We start from the raw sequence: 18,546 nt of genomic DNA on the forward strand, positions 1-18,546 counted from the left end.
GTAATTTTTTATGAAAATTTGTGTATTCAATGCATTGAAAATTGAACTATTTGACTTTTTTAAAGAATAATTTTTTAATGTGGAATGCTTAAAGAGTGTCTCGAGGGCACTCGTTAACAAAACCCAAAATATAATTTAGTTTTTTTCTCAAAAGGTAAAATTTATTTAACGTCTATATAAAGCACAAGATATGCAAAACGGAGCAAGAAAAAAACAATCACCGATGCATCCCAACAGTCTCGATAGAGAAACGATCGAAAAACCACGACAAACAAACACAAGACATGTAAACACAAACGGAAATATTGAAGCCAAAATACATAAACATTGAACCACCTTAAACTCAAATTTGATAAAACCATAAACTGCCGGAAATAGCAGGAAAAATTAGATGTAAATTTGGATTGGAAAATTATACGTAGTTTACTAAGCTAATTTTTAGAGATGATAAAAAAAAGAGAGAATTTTTTGGATTGAACTTACAAAGTATGTCGTTGATTCGAAACCTAGTCCTGGTCGCCCAATTATTGTAGTAGTGTCGTGAGCTTTTGACTGCCCAACCATGGTTGCCACCGACATTAAACTTGTATGCAGATGACAATGAAGTGCTGAGAACTAGCATTGATACAATCAAAACAAAACCATATCTCATCATTGTTAATTGCTAAAATATTTAGAGAAACAATTCTAATACGATGATTGAATTGAAATGTGTGAAAAAGGTTAGGGGTGGTAATGGTTATTATAGTGAGGTGACTGCGTTACAATATAAATCATTGCCAAAAGTATAGGAAGTTTTCATGAAAATAATTATTATGCAAGTGATTCTACTCAATGTTAATAGGTTCTAACAAAAGAAGAATCGTTCAAAAAAACTCTAGTTCAATTTCTGAATAAAATAATTAAAATATCGAAAAGTTAACACAACTTAACTAAGTCCACATAAACGTATTATGTAATGTTCCTATCAATTGAACTGAATTCATGTAAACTTATCATATTAATTAATTAAAAATTAAGATTAAGATATAGTTTTTTATAAATATGTAATATATTAGTTTAAATTATCTTGTGGTACATAAGGTTTTAAATAAGCAGTTAGTTATGGAGTAAGTTGATACCTACAGATATACACCCAATTTTGAGAAATAATTATTGATAAAAAAAGAAAAAAGATATTTTGACAACCATTTTGTGACAACCTATGTGACAACTTTATCTCTCATAATCACATTATTTTTTTACTTTCTCTCTTTATTATTTTGGTTTCCGTGTCACTATCTACTTTTCTTTATAAGTTAGTGGTTGTCACAAAAGTTGTAATTCAATTGATTATTCAAATAACACACCTCATAAAAAAAAATGTATGTATAAAAAAAAACTAATTTATGTCCATCACACGTTTACATCAATGTCTTCTAATTAATGTGTTTCTTTATTTAATTTGGTATGTATTAAAATATTGCATTTAATATTATTTTTTGTTGTTAATCATTTAGTTTTTAAGGGAATCGACTTTAGTGATCCAGAGTTTGGTGGTGAAAGTAAGTATTATTCGAACAAGAAGTGTTCTCATTAGAAATCATACTCGGGCTCTCCTAAACGATGAAGGTGAGAAAAACACAAAAAAGGTTGAATTGTGTTAATTTTTTCTTCGTTTTCTCCTAAGCTGAAAACATTGATCATAAACAAATAGAGTTCTGCTTCTGAAATGATTTTCAGAACTAAATAGCAGTCATGTCCCCCTTGCACTTTCAAGAAGAGTTCACTATGTATACAGGTTCCTTCCACAAACCGGAAGTCAGTCATGTCCCCCTTGCACTTCCAAGAAGAGTTCACTATGTAATATCTGATTACAACTGCTCACTCCTAAAACTAGCAAGAGACTTCAAATGCTCAAGCACAACTGCAAGAGTCTTCCTATGCTCCTGAACACAATCAAGAGACTTCTAATGCTCAAGCGCAACTGTAAGAGACTTCCAAATTCAAACAGAATTACAAAGAAAATTGTTTGAGGTTGAACACTTGATATACAATCAATGGTGTTCACAATACAAATCAGATACAGACTCTTAAGACTCTAGAATTTCTAAGATATGAACTTTGATAAGAAATTCTAAGTGAACTTTTGATGCAGAACAATTTTGACAGAGTTTAGGCGCTTTCAAATTGTTGTTGAGTCTTGTCATTCTCTAAGTCTTCACTCCTTTATATAGAGGTGTAGAAAAGAGATGTTGTCACATTGCCAGCACATCAAAATATAGTCGTTGAAGCTTTGATCAATCACCAATGATCTTTTGCCTGATATGGTTATTGTCCTCTGAAGGATCAATTTCAAATCCTTTCCATGTATGTAGGAACATTGTTGCAGGCAAAGCTGTTATCCTTGTCTTGTAGCAGAGACACAAACTGAGTAGTGGAGATAGTGGTTGTACACTTCGTACAATTGTACTTTGTCAACGCTCTTCAAAGAACAAGCATCCAATGCTTTCAAATCCTTTCAAAATAGTCATTGCTTCACTCTTCCAGTCTTCTGCAATGCTTAGACGAGATTGAATCCATTGAACAACCTTTGAAGCTTTAAGTCTTGCATCTCCTGATGAGCTACAACTTCTGGTGATCTTCAGCTTCTGATGACATGCTTTTGATGAACTTGTTTCTGATGACGTCATCACTTCAGGTGCACTTTGACTTCAGAAGCACTTCTCTTCGGATGCTTTAAGCTTCTTTTTTGTTGATTCATTTGCTCTCTTTCGTTCTTCCAGAACCTAATAAAGATATCAAATTTTTGTCTATGGTCCTGTATGTAACGCCCTATTTAATTATTTGATTATTTTTAGAATTTAGAGTCTATTTATATGACTTATGTGATTTATATGATTATGTGATGTGTTGTTGATTTATTAAGTGGCTTATTTTATTATTTAATAGAATAAGATTTGAAAATAAAATAAGATTAAGTTGTGGGGGCTGTTTTGGAATTTAGTAGAGTTTAGTGGAATGAGTGGAAATAAGATAAAGAGGGTTGAGGAAATAAATAGGAGAAAGTAGAGTCAGAATAGTTTTCACGTAAAATAAGTTTTTGGAGAAAAAGGGAGAAAACAAGAGAAGAGAAGAACCTATAAGGAGAAGCTTGCAATCGACTAACCTAATGTAAGGGCGTGACTAGCTTTCTCTAATTATAAGTTGTATGATTCTGAAACTGGATTTAACAAGTTGTAGGTTGTAGTTTTGGGAATTTGGGAATTAGGGTTAGACGTTGTAATTAGTTGTCGTAATAGTAGAGAATCTGTTGAATTGGTGTAGAATTAGTGTTCAGATCATAGACTAATCATAGTGCAATGTTCCAATCAATTTTGGGGTTTGGGTTGATGAAAGTTGAGATTTTCGCTTGAAAAGTCGGTGTCTAAACATTTTTGCAAATAAGGGATTATGTGAGGTTTGGGAAAATGATTCTTGGGATGGTTGAGACTTGAAATAGCCGTAGATTATGATAGAACCAAGTGTCAGGAGAGTGTAGGCGAATACGACATCAAAATCCGATTAACGGTTTGTATTTTACGCGCGAAATGGTGAAAATCGCACTTTTTAAGAAGCAGATTTATGGACCTGAAGCTGTCAAAACGTGTCACGATTTTGCAAGCGTGGCACGATTTTGTTGGCCGAGAGTTCAATGTTTCTGGGCATAAAAACGTGGCACGATTTTCTAAAATCGTGACACGATTTTTGTGAATCAGATCCTTCTTATTTCACTATTTTTCACCCCTTTCCGCTTTGAACTGGGTCTTGGTGTAAACATGAAAATTTTAGATAATTTTGTTAGCTTTCCAATGGCTTTGGTTTGACCTGAAAATGATTTTTGGTTTTTGAGATATGATGAAAATACTCCAAGGAGGTCTTAGTGAAATCTTAGGAAAATTCAGCATAACCGTTTCTAAGTTAATCCAAAACTTAAGGAATAATTCAAAACCTCAAAACTAGAAGTACTATGAGTTCAATTAAGGTGTTTAAGAGTGTTTAACCTATGTTGTGAGTTGATCTTGGGATAGGAATGGAAGTTGTTATTAAGTTATAGACTTATAGAGAGACTGAATCAAATGATTAATGATTGTTGGCTAGTTTAAGATATTTATATAAGGTGTTGAAAATGTATGATATAAAAATTATTATTGTTTATATCATTCAAGTTGTTATTATTGATGTTGCTATGTTGCAAGATGTTTATGTTGTTGTTTCTGCTGTTGTTGAACCATTATTGTCATCAAGTTGCAAGTGTTGGTCTAAGTTGTGAAGTTGTAAGTTGTTATTCCAAGATATTGGAGTCATATAAGTTGTGGAGTTGTTTAAGTTGTACGTTGTTGAGTCCATGCATACTCATTTGAAGTTGAGGGCTTGATGCCCTGTGAGCTTTTGCTCTTTACGTTGAGGGCTTGATGCCCTGTGAGCTTTTGCTCTTTAAGTTGAGGGCTCGATGCCCTGTGAGTATAATTATACTCTATATGTTGAGGGCTTGATGCTCTGGTTGGCACTACATGCATGATTAAGAAGTTGTAGTTGCATTGTCGAGTTGAAGTCGTTGATATCGCATTGTCGTTGTCGTTAAGTTGTCATTTATCAATGAGTTGTTAATGAAAAACTATGTGAAGTATTAATATTTATTAATCGTTGTTGTTTATGTTGTTATCCGATGATTTTTATGATGTGATGTTTACGTTATAATATGATGATGTTTATGATGTGATGATTATGTTGTTATATGTTGATGTTTATGATGTGATAATTATGTTGTTATATGATGAATGTATATGATGTGATGAATATGATATTAATGATGACTAAAAGTTGATTGATGATTTAATGAAGTACTATATGAAGAATTATTATTATTAATTGATGAGGTTTAAGTTGTTAAATGCATTTAATGAATTAAATGTTTTTTATTATTGAATGTGAAATCTCACACCTTCTGCTTGGAAATGTTGCCTTTACAATTGGATAACTTGCAGGTAATCAAGGTTAGCTGTTGAAGTGAGTGACTCTCACACGTGTCGTCTTAGGGTCGCTCTGATACGTAACGGGATGAGGATTTTGCTTGTTTTCCATGTGTTACGTATTTATTATGATTTTATGCTGAAAATTTGTCTAGACTGGATTTTAATAAGTTGTTTAAGTTAAGGCCGTTGTGCCAACACGATGTTTAATTTAAATGTTTTCCGCTGCATTGAGATTTAATTTGATAACATGAGATGATTGAAATAAATAGTATTTTTACTATATTTATATTTGAAGGAAGTGTAGCATCCTTTTTTTAGTTGTTCACTCTGATTTATGCAAAAAATTTCAAGTTGAGAAAACGGGTGTTACACTGTACACTTGAACAAATATTAGCATATCCACTTGACAATTTTTAATATCTTGTTATCATCAAAACTCTCAAAGGGTAATGTTAAACATATTTTGTTCCAACAAACGATTCGTTATAGAATGAGCTCATTAACCACCTGCTTCTAATCACTTAATTTAAATTTATTTTTTGAGGTGCACTTGGTTAATATTTGTATAATATGAAATAATGCTTGCATTGTGTTTAACTCAATTGATAATATGATTCAATAAAAACATTATTTTTTTAAGAAGGTAAAATAGCTCACAAAAACTGAATAAAACATGTACATTAATATACATAAGAAAATCATTTTCTTTTCAAATGAATTAGAACCCAATTATTATTAAGGATTCGATAAAAAAAAAAAAAGATTTGGACTTTTTTATACCAAAATATTTTTGTACCAGAAATTGGCAGAATAATGGTGTTAATTTTTTTTTTAAAAAAGCCAGTTGTTGGGGGAGGCCAACCCCTAAAATGGATTTCAATTATCACGATGATATTAATCCGTGCAGTTACTTGTGGAAAATACTTTTTGTTTTAGCAAGAACAAAAATTGATCTCTCAACCATTTTTAAAATTTCTCGACCAAATATTGAAATATGGGCGCTACAACAAATGAATATAATTTAAATTTAAAATTTCATAATTTAAAGGATAATGACTAATTAATCATTCCCTTAAAAAATAACTAATTAATCATTACTCACAAATCACCACAAAATTGGTATGCTGTAAAGTATAAAATGGGACATATTAGTCTCGTAACTCGTAAGTGCATCTCGTTGATGCTCTATGGACATTGTTACGTAGTTCTTAGGATTTGAACTTCAGATTTCTAATTTCTTCGTGTTTGTAAGTCTAGATATTAGGTTACTTGATAAAAAATGCACAATTAATATCATTTTTTTGTGTGTAAATCGGATATTCTTTTAGTAGAGCTTAACATGCAGAGACTAATCCTCGAGTTTGCGGGATACTTGGTTTTATCATTCAATAGTATCGTATTATAAAATGTCAAAATTGTTTTTGCTAATTATAATTGCGGCAAATTGAAATAAAATTAAATGAATTTTTTTCTTCATATAGTAAGTATCAGGGCCGTCCCTATGAAATAGGAGGCTTGGGTCTCTATTTAAAATAGGCCCCCAATATAAAAATGCAATTTTTTTTGTGTAGCTATATTAAAAAATCAGAATCAGAAGAGTTTCTAAACATGAAACGAAATACAAAAAAAATAAGTGAAAGAGAGGTAGAATTTACTAACAGTGTCATTTGGATTTGTCACTTATCCGTTGTGGGAAAGGCGAAAACGAATGGTTTATGTAAAAAAGAAATAATTGTTGTGATTCTTTCAATGAAATAGCTTTTCAAATTGACTAATTAAATGATCATACAAATTGGTGGTGGTTTGATAGTACCAAATTTATGCCAAGATAGGAGAACTAAAGTCTAGAAAAAACTCAAACGTGTAAAGAAGTAACATATATATTTTTTATTTAAGTGGAGGTGGGTATTAAAGTTAATTTTTCTGAGACCCATAACTTTTGGAGGTCCAACTTAATTGAACACCTTGCATTCCCTCAAGGCCCTTGAGGCCGGGCCCGGTAAGTATATCAATATTACCTTTGCAATTCCTTCCAAAATTATATTACTCATTTTTAAAGCCTATTTATACAGCCTATTTATATTCACATAATCAAATGTTTAAATGCATTTGAGATAAAATTTCAAATGATTTTTTCACATGCATATAGAGAGATACCTTTGATAGTTTAGATTTTGACTACAATTATTGGAGGCTTAATACTCTTTCTTGTTTAAGGGTTGTAATTTAACCTTGTGCTTGGTTGTTTTGTTCCTTTTTTAGTTATCATGGTATCGTTGTAACTTTCATAAGTCTTTTTAGGCACGTCTTGTGCTTAAAGACTTTTTTGGCGTCGTAATAAAATTAATTTTAGCTTGTTTAAAAAAATAAATACTCATTCTGTTTTAAAATGAGTGTCTCTTTAGGCAATTGCACACATATTAAGGTATGAAATAAAGTAGTCAAATGTTATAGCAATTTTACCAAATTATCCTAATCAACTATTGGTTTGTTTTTCATTAAAGAAAAAATAATATTTTGGAAGTAATGTAACATAGTATTAATTGAAGGGTACAATTGAAAAGAAAAAGTTATTATTGCATTGGAAACTGAAAGTGACATTCATTTTGAAACAATTTTTTTGGCTAAAACGACACTCATTTTGAAACGGAGGGAGTATACAATTGTAGTGTTTATAATTTCAAGTATTTTTTTTTAATAATAATGATGTTATTATTTTATCACTTACATATCGCTAAAAAATTTGCTTAAATATTTATTATATAAAACCTTCCTCTCAAGTAAAAACTTTTGGATCCGTCAGTGTACATTGTCTCTGTTAACTGAGTTGTACATTGTTCCTGTTAACTGATCTTATGCTCGCGGAAACTTAGTTAATCAAATTTTGTCCTCTAATTATGGTGAAACCAATATTTTTTTTAAGTTTTTTGAAATAAAATTAGATACATTCCCTTTTGTACATTAAATATGAATTTTGGTTTAACGAATATATTTCAATTTCTTTTTGCACATTCCTTTTCCCGTGTCAAGGTAAAGAGGCTGTATAAATGAGTAATATAATTTTGGAAGGTTTGGAAAGGTAATATGAAATACTTCGTACTATGAGAAATATGTATTTTATGGACAATCAGATTTCATATTTGGAATAACATAATTGGAAGCAAGAAATGTTATAGAAAAATAATGGAAATGAATACATTTTATTTTATGGAGAATGCTAACTTGTTCCTTTAAGCACAAATTTAGAAGTCAAATGTAGTAATTTATTTTTGAAAATTGTACATTTAATGTCTTGAAAACGTTACAAACTTATTTTTTCAATTCAAAACTTAAGGTTTAATTCTTTTTTTTTGGGTCATGTTAAGTTGTGTCTAAGGGCGTATGTCAAAGAACCCAAAAAAGCAATTTTACATTATAAAACATAATACTTTAACTTTTAAAAAGTTAAATGCACGACTTTTGATACGTATATTTTTATAATAAACTCCTTAACATGTGTCCTTGAAGACACAAGTTAGCATTTGCCTTCTTTTATTGATATTTAACTTGTGCATTTAATGTCTTGAAAGGTTACAAACTTATTTTTTTCAATTCAAAACCATTGTTTAATTCTTTTTTTTGGTGATGCTAACTTGTGCCCACATGACCTTTGTTTTACACTGCACAACTTTTGATACGTATATTTTTATAATAAGCTCCTTAACATCTGCCCTTGGAGACACAAGTTAGCATTTGCCTTCTTTTATTGATATTTAACTTGTGCATTCAATATCTTAAAAGGTTACAAACTTATTTTTTTTTCAATTCAAAACCATGGTTTAATTTTTTTTTGTTTTTGTGATGCTTACTTGTGCCCACATGACCTTTGTTTTACAATGAAGAAATTAATATGCGAGCAACATTAATGCAAATAAAGGAGGTAATTGGTTTGCGTGGTAATAGAAAATTGATTAATTTCTTGGAAAAAAAATTGATTAATTTTATTTCGATTTGCCGCATTTATAATTAGCCAAAACAATTTAGCATTTTCTCATATATTAAGTTGCATTTAGAGGATACGCGGTTTACATAAAAAATGACATGAAATGTGTATTTTTTTGTCAAGTAGTTTGATGTTTAGTTTCACACGTGTGTAGAAGTAGAAAATCTGAGGTTCGAACATCGATCCCTACATAACAATATCCATGCAGCTATCAAAAAATAAATTTAAACTAAGTGGTTAGACACAATTGGTTAATGAACTCCTTCTATACCAAATCATTAAAGAGAAACAGAATTTGATTCCTATTGAGAACACATTTTGATCAACAATAGTTACCTTTCGACCGAACTCAGGATCACTAAAACTGATTCCCTTAGAAACCGAATGATTAACAAAAAAAATATTAATAAATGCAATATTTTAATACATACCAAATTAAATAAGGAAATACGTTAATCAGAAGATATTGATGAAAACTTGTGATGAACACAAATTAGTTCTTTTTTTATATACATAATTTTTGAGAAATAATTATTGATAAATAGTTATTTCTGAAAAATTATGTATATCGGAGGAGGGATCAACTTACTTCATAAGTAAATAATTCGCAATAAAAACAAGGCTAGATACCACTTTTGCTCCTTTTAGTTTTGACAAAATTCTTATGTTAGTCTTTTAAGTTTTGAAAGTTTCAATTAGGTCCTTTTAGTTTGACAAAATTCTTAAGTTAGTCCTTTAAGTTTTAAAAGTTTCAATTATGTCCTTTTAGTTTGACAAAATTCCTAAGTTAATCCTTTAAGTTTCAAAAGTTTCAAATATGTCATTTTAGTTGATAAACTATTTCACCGTTACCCCTGCTGTCAGTCTTCGTTTAACTAATGCTGATGTAGCCGTTAAGTTGTTGACTTTATCAAAATGTTGCCTTTTAAAAGCTCGAGTGTGTCAAAACGCTACGTTTAATGGTCATAAGTGATCATTTATAATGCTAGAAAGACAATTGTTTACAACAATAAATGCCTTTCTAGCACTATTAAACGACATTTATAGTGCTAGAATGATAATTTGTGACGATTAAACGTAACATTTTGACACCCTTAGAGCTTTTAAAAGACAGCATTTTGATCCAAGTCAACAACTTAACGTCTAAATTAGCATCAGTTAATTATTAACTGATAGCAGGGGTAACAGTGAAGTAGTTTATCAACTAAAAGGACCTATTTGAAAGTTTTGAAACTTAAATGACTAATCTGGGAATTCTATCAAACTAAAAGGACTTAATTGAAACTTTTGAAACTTAAAGAACTAACTTGAGAATTCTGTCAAACTAAAAGGACCAAACGTGGTATTTGGCCTAAAAACAACTGTTAACATAGGTTCAAACAAAATTTGTACACATATACACCGGTTCACATCTCGGTTCAACTGAACAACGATTTTCACTGTATTGTGGATTAGAATAGGTTCAATTTTCGGTTCAACCGACCATACCGATCAATTTGGTCCAATTTTAATTACCTTGGGTATGATAGACACCATTTAAAAATCACAATTTAAATTGATCAATGAAGATGGCTTATTTAAAACCTCCTCAACCATAAGATAATTTAAATAAAGGTTTTTCTATCATGTGCAAATTTGCACATGTTAACAAGTTTAAAGTAGTAACTTTGACTTGAAATTTGTGTTTTTTATATTAAATATGTAACTTTTAATTAGTAATTGTTGGTTTTCAACGAAAAGTTACTACTTTTAGTTACCTTAACATGTGCAATATTGCACATGTTAGACAAATCCTTTTTTAAATTATTATGTAATTGACTAGACTCAAGGTTAAAGAGTTTCAACAAAGACCAATCGTTCAAAAAACTTAAGTTAAGTTTTTGGATATAACAATAATAATTAAAAAAATCAGAAAGTTAGCAATTTTTTTTTTTTTAATTAGAATCGGAAAGTTATACATAAATTATGGTTTTTGATAGAACATTATGGTATCATTTGATCTATGTAGCCGACCACATTTAGTGGGATAAAACTTGGTTGTTGATATTGTAGAATGCTAAATTATATGTTTGAATTCATTTAGGGTCTGTTTGGGAAACTAAAAAAAAGAACTTTTAACTTTTAGCTTATAGCTTATAAGCTCGTTTGACATAAAAAGCTCTGTTTGGTAACACTTTTTCACCATGAGCTTATAGCTTATTTCACGAGCTTATAAGCTATTTTTCAGAAGCTATTCCAAGTAGCGTTTGAGCTTATAGCTTATAGCTTCTCACTTTTTCTTCCAATTTTACCCTTATTATTTCATTTAAATTGTATTTTTATCCATTATAATTTTTATAATAAGCTACGTAATAAAGACTACTATCCCTTTATTCCAATTTTTGTATATATATCAGCTGACCTTTTTTTTTTTTTTTTTTTACGAAACAAAATACTATTATTCTATTAGTGATACTTTTTATTTTTATTTTTTTGAGGTAAGTGTTATTTTCTTTATTCTCTGTTATTAATATTACTCTATTAGTGCTACCTTTTTTTTTGTTTTTGATGTAAATGTTATTTTCTTTATAAAGTAGAAACACTTAAATAATAATAAATATAAGATAAAATTTTAGTGAATAAAATTTAATTTAATTTATAATACATAGGATATATTAAATTAATAAATTTAAAGTATTTTTTTAAAGAAAAATTAGTTTACAAAATTACAAATACTTAAATTAATGATATAATTTTTATTATGAATTAAGAATATCCTTTATGTCATTTTACATTTATCAGCTAGTTGAACCGCTATTTTTACCAAACACTTCAGTTAGCTTATCAGCTAAAAACTACCAGCTAGCTTATAAGCTAAAAGTTATCAGTTAGCTTATCAACTATCGGCTATTTTTATCAAACAGAGCCTTAAAATATTTTTGTAGAATGTGTATGCTTCTGCTGTGGGTTGGAGCCTACTAATCAATCATGTTTCCGTTTTTTATCCCTGAAACATTGTACAACTCATGTTTTAAATTATTGGACCCAAGGTTAAAGAGTTTTAACAAAAGAAGAATTGTTTAAAAAACTCAAGTTTAATTTATGGATAAAACAATTTAGAAATCGGAAAGTTAACACAACCGAGTTAAGCTCACATATACATATATTATACAATGTTTCTATCAACTGAACTAAACTCATAGAAACATACCATATAATTAATTTAAAAATAAGATTAAGATTTAGTTTTTATAAATATATGTATGAAATATATTTATTTAAAGGATTTGTCTAACGTGTGCAATATTGCACATGTTAAGGTAACTAAAAGTAGTAACTTTTCGTTAAAAACCAACAATTACGGGTTAAAAGTTACATATTTAATATAAAAAAAAATGGCACAAAGGACTTGAAATTAATATGATGAAAACTTCCTATACTTTTGGCAATGATTTATATTGTAACGCAGTCACCTCACTATAATAACCATTACCACCCCTAACCTTTTTCACACATTTCAATTCAATCATCGTATTAGAATTGTTTCTCTAAATATTTTAGCAATTAACAATGATGAGATATGGTTTTGTTTTGATTGTATCAATGCTAGTTCTCAGCACTTCATTGTCATCTGCATACAAGTTTAATGTCGGTGGCAACCATGGTTGGGCAGTCAAAAGCTCACGACACTACTACAATAATTGGGCGACCAGGACTAGGTTTCGAATCAACGACATACTTTGTAAGTTCAATCCAAAAAAATATATCTTTTTTTTTCATCTCTAAAAATTAGCTTAGTAAACTTCTTATAATTTTTCAATCCAAAATATCAAAATAAAAACTTCTGAGTGGTGTTTAGTATTTTCTTGCTATTTCCGGCAGTTTATGGTTTTATCCAATGTTTATGTATTTTGGTTTCAATGTTTCCGTTTGTGTTTGTTTATTGTGGTTTTTCGATCATTTCTCTGTCGAGACTGGCGGGATGCATCAACTATTGTTTTTTTCTTGTTTTGTTCTGTACATATTGTGCTTTATCTAGAGATGTTTTATAGTCTATATCCACTTTTCAAAGCCTTTCTTTAGCAATTAGTTTTGAAACTTGAATATATGGATTAAAACGTAGTACAATGACCACAGACTAAAATATTTAGAATTTATTGAGATTAAAATTCATATTTAGTTCTAACAATTATTATAAGTAAAAAGGTAATCATATTTGTTTGATGTTTGTTGGTGATATTTTTTGGCATGCAGTTTTCAAGTACAACAAAGGATCCGATTCAGTATTGGTGGTAAACAAACACGATTATGATTCATGCAACATCAAAAATCCAATCCACAAGATGCATGATGGAGATTCAATTTATAAGTTTGACAAAGTAGGTCTCTTTCACTTCATCAGTGGAAACCTTGTGAATTGCCAAAATGGTCAAAAGTTGAAGGTCGCTGTTTACTCTCCACGCCACCACCACCACCACAGTCCATCATTATCTCCAACGGTTGCACCGGTGCACTCCCCATCATTGTCTCCCTCATGGAATTCTCCTGCACGCTCCCCAACACAACCATCGGCTCGAAATGCTCCCTCACCAAGTGCTGCTCCGACACGCTCCCCAACACAATCACCAGCTTGGAATTCTCCCTCACCAAGTGCTGCTCCGGCACGCTCCCCAACACAACCACCGGCTTGGAATGCTCCCTCATCAAGTGTTGCTCCATCACGCTCCCCAACACAACCACCAGCTTGGAATGCTCCCTCATCAAGTGTTGCTCCAACACGCTCCCCAACACAACCACCAGCTTGGAATGCTCCCTCACCAAGTGCTATTGTCTGGACTGCTCCGGCACACTCCCCAGTACAATCGCCAGCTTGGAATGCTCCCTCGTCAAGTGCTGCTCCAACACAATCGCCTCGAAATGCTCCTTCACCCAATAATGAATCTATTTCCAATGAGGATGATGATGATGATGATTCGTTTTAATCTATTGTCTATATGTAATAATATTGAGTAATGGTAGTTACTCTCATGAATTGAACGAATGCGCTTTTGTAATAATATCGAGTAATGCTAGTTACTCCAGAGAATTGAACCAGTGCATTAAACAACGTGTTTGATGCTTTTGTGAATATTTTTAAAAATTAAATAAAGAAATTATCAAACAAAAAGTGAATATCACCTGTACTAAATCATCTTTTCATCTTCACACAAGGTCTATCCACAACCATCTATGAAATTATTGTCGTAACTCATTGAATGAGATCATGCTAACGATCAACAAACAGAAGAAAAAAAAAAAAAGATTGAATCATGTTGTGCAATATTGATTAATATCCAGTGGTTAGTTGAGTGAAGAAATCAAATCCATCTATTATGTTGCAACTTTCTATCAATATTAGTAATTGGATGCTCCACTCTCCGCCATGATCAATATCCAGTGGTTAGTTGAGTGAAGAAATCAAATCCATCTATTATGTTGCAACTTTCTATCAAGATTAGTAATTGGATGTTCCACTCTCCGCCAAATGGATTGACTATATTTTGTTTGTTTTAACTAGGTGTGATTATAATCATACGTGAATGTGTTTGATTAGTGTTTGTGATGCTCTCTAGCTTTGTTTTCTAATTTGTTATAATAAAATTGGAGGTCTAATTCATCTCTAAAAACTGGTTCATAAGGTGAGGAATATTGCCTCCTGTATTTAAACTCTTATCAAGAGTCTTATTTATCCGATGTGAGACATGAATTTTTCCCAATACACCCCCATCACGTCCAGCACTCTTTGGGCATTGGTGCATGAATCGGCCGCCACGCCCAGCAGCACTCAAATTTTATGCAATCCTCATCTGAAGAATCGGTTTTTAAAGATGAGTTAGGTCTTCAATTTCATTATGTTATGTTTCATCCGGTTTGAGAACTTGCACTTCTTCTAATAATAGTGTTTTCGACATCTTGTTGGAAAACTCCTTTAAGCCGTAAAGAGGGTCATTCCATGCTAAATCAGTGATAGAGGAATACATTTCTCCATTTTAACCCTTGAGGTTTCAATTGCTCCATTTTAACTCAACTTTACCTCCTTTTGCATTTGATAGCCCTTCAATATTGTTGACGTGATATTTCATTTACAAATGCTTTATTTCTATTGATCAAATTGGAAAGCTAAAATTGAATTAAGAAAAACTAAAAATATTAAATAGGTCACATGATTGCGACTATTATTTATTAAAAATATAGCCTTCTCTATGCTACGTGGTTTGAGTATGTATTATGAGGTAGAGAGGAGTGCTAAAACATGCGAAAAATGCAGCACGAAATTATAGAGGACGTTGTGGGTATACTAAGGTGATAAGTTTTAGTTTGTAAGGAGATGATAATGATAATACATTTTGGGTTTAAATGCAGTTTTAACCATAATTTTTTTTGTTTGATTATGATCCTCCAAACAACAAAAAAAAAAAAAAAAAAAACGCAAGTTTCCTTGTTTTAAATCTTTCATCGTTTTTTCCAATCCTTTCTTCAACTCTTTACATTATTAAAAAAAGTTAAAACGTTGTCTTCCTCCTTGTTTTTTCCCCTCTCATTTTCAATTCTCTCATCATTGAAGTTATCATCCACTCATCACTCTCCATTATACTAATTTTGTTAAGTTTCTTCCTTGTTATTTTTCTCATCATTTTATTTTATTTTATTATTTTCATTAGACTTCATGTAATTAGTCTTCAATGATTTGAAGAAGGCGTATGGTAAAATGATTAGAGAAATTTTATGGAAAACTTTAGAGAAGAAATATCTTATGATTATTTTATTAGAGCTATCAAAGATATGTATGAGGGAGCTTCAACTAATGCGAACATTTAAGATATGGTTATGACGATTTCCCATAACAATAGGATTGTAGTAATGGTCAATCCCAAGCCCTTTTCTTTTTACTTTAGTTTTGGGTGTAGTTATGGAACACATTCAAGAGTTAACACAAAATGTATGATTTTTGAAGATGATGGAGTCATGCTTGGAGACTCTCAAGAGGAGTTGAATGGAAGATTGCAGACTTGAAGACAAGCCTTAGAAATTAGAAGTGTATGGCTTCCGTTGAGTTGTTGCTTTAAATTCTTTATTTTTGAATTTTGTCATGGCTGATCCTAGTGAAGGTAAAATTTTAGATAAAATTCCTAGTACGTTGTTTGGTCTTGGAGTGCATCTATTGCGCTACATCACTGTTGTAGACATCACCTAATGTACCATGTTTTCAGCTGGCATGATCTGCCCATCGCATGGAGACATTCTTTGTGTCTTGTTTGAATGTTAGTTGACACACAATTTTATATTTAAATTACCATTTTTTTACCTTCATTTGGATGGTAGCGTAGCATAGATGGTTGCTTGAGGTCAACAATTGACGATGAATAGTGTTGACTTTGAACTCAATGATCATTTGTATTGCTTTGGGGATTTACTTTTTGTTAGATTTAAATTACCATTTTTTTACCTTCATTTGTAGTGCTTCTCAGAGCTTTTGGTTTTGTGTACTATTGCTAATGATCAACAAGTTCTACGTAAGGATACAAACACGTCAAAGTATCAATCGTTTGTTATCATCAAAACTCAAAAGGTTGTAGATTCAACTTTCATTGTCAATGTAAAGACTTATTTGGTGGATGATATGTAAATTATCTTTAAAAGTATTCTTTCGTCCTTGAGACATACCCTCGGCTCTAATTAGTCTACGGAACCCAACTCGCCTGAATTTTTTATTTAAAAAAGTTATTGTTTTTTTACACAAAAAATTATTGTTGTTTAGATAAAAGTTAAAAAGTAAATAATTTTTTAATTCTCGGACTCGAAGAACACTTACAAAAATATTTACATTTACCTCCATCTAAAACTACTAACGGGACTCGAAGTCGGAACCTCTCAAATTCAACCAAATCTTTGAAGTTAAAATATAAATTTAATTTTGTGTTTAAAGTGACGTTTCTTAGTGCTTTTCCTTTTTCTTTTCGTTTTTTGTGTTTATCGGTTATCCTTGTAATATTTTAAACTTTTGCCTAATTTCTCGTAGTACATCTTAATCTAGAAGGATCGGATGTGTTGGTTAATATAGTTTCATTTTGCCTTTTAAAAAAAAAAATAATGTAAGTTTTTTTTAAGGAGTATATAAATCTAATTTAATTGATCAAAGTTTGATTAAATCATATAAATGTAATCAGTTAATCAAACTTTGTCCTCTAATTGTGGCGAAACCAATTTTTTTCTTAATTTTGAAATAAAATTAAATACGTTTCGTTTTGTACATTAAATTTGAACTTGGTTTATAATGAATATTTCAATTTCCTTTTGCACGTTCCTTTTCCCATGTCGACATAAGTAAGCTGGATAAATGAGTAATATAAATTGGGAAGGAATTGCAAAGATAATATGAGATACTACTATATGAAATAAATATTTATGGACAATGAGATTTCGTTTTTGGAATAACATAAATGGAAGCTCGAAATGTTATAGAAAATCAATGAAAATGAATGCATTTGATTTTACAATTAAAATGCATTCGCTAAACAAAAAACATTAATACAAATAAAGGAGGTAATTGGTTTGGGTGGTAATAGAAAATTGATTAATTTGGTAATAAAATACAATTTTGGCATTTTATAATATGATACTGAATGACTCTTAGGGTGAGTTTTTCTTCCATTTCCGTTCTACAACACTCGAGGATTAGTTTGTGCAAGTTATATGAAGATACTCAATTTATATAAAAATAATAATACGACATTGAATGTGCCTCTTTTTCTACTTAACTGCATACTAATTTTGTGCGATTTGTGATTAATTATTATAATTTAAATTATGAAATTTTAAATTCTAGTTATATTCATTCATTTGTTTTTTTAAAGTACATGTTTAAGGGTTGATCTCTCTCAACAAACGACTTATAAATTTTTTAATACCGTTATTCTGCCAATTGTACAAAATATTTTGGTAAAAAAAGTCCAATTTTTTTTTTTAAACTGAATCCTTATATATGTATATAGATACACGCTTTATTGAATTGAATCATAACTTTTTTTGTCATGTAGCATAGTGACTAGAGCTCACACAATTTAATTGTGGAGAACTGGAGTGTACGAGGTTCGAACCCCAACTGCTGCATATGATATGCAATATCTCTACCAATAGTTAAGCTCACGGGGAATCATATTATCAATTGAGTTAAATTCAATTTAAGCATTATTTCGTATTATAAAATATCAAACTAAGTGCACTTCAAAAAATAAATTTAACGAAGTGGTTAATAAGAATCCTCTATCACGAGTTGTAGATCCCGAATATTATTTTTGGTGGGAACAATTCTTGGTCAGATACTACTTACTTCCCGATCAAACCTTCGGATGATTAACAACAACAAAATAATATTATACAAATATTATTAAATGCAATATTTTAATTGCTAGATTTAATGTTGCGTGTAATAAAAAGAAAAAGTGTGTCCATATCACACGTTTTCATCTATGTACCCTAATTAATTTATTTCCGTATTTAATTTATTTATTTTGATAGATAGATAAGATGGCAAAACCATCATAAACTCAC

The 18,546-nt window shown here is 30.5% G+C and overlaps 1 protein-coding gene across 1 annotated transcript; it reads left to right on the forward strand.

Moving 5' to 3' along the window:
- Window positions 1–695: 695 nt before the first annotated feature.
- Window positions 696–13,937, forward strand: LOC120577588 (early nodulin-like protein 2). The gene is made up of 3 exons (XM_039829192.1): window positions 696–752; window positions 12,517–12,697; window positions 13,210–13,937. The coding sequence occupies exons 1-3, from the start codon at window positions 696–698 to the stop codon at window positions 13,935–13,937; spliced, it is 966 nt and encodes a 321-aa protein (XP_039685126.1).
- Window positions 13,938–18,546: the final 4,609 nt, after the last annotated feature.

Source organism: Medicago truncatula, chromosome 8 (genome assembly GCF_003473485.1).
Source record: "Medicago truncatula cultivar Jemalong A17 chromosome 8, MtrunA17r5.0-ANR, whole genome shotgun sequence".
In the NCBI taxonomy this organism is placed as follows: Eukaryota; Viridiplantae; Streptophyta; class Magnoliopsida; order Fabales; family Fabaceae; genus Medicago; species Medicago truncatula.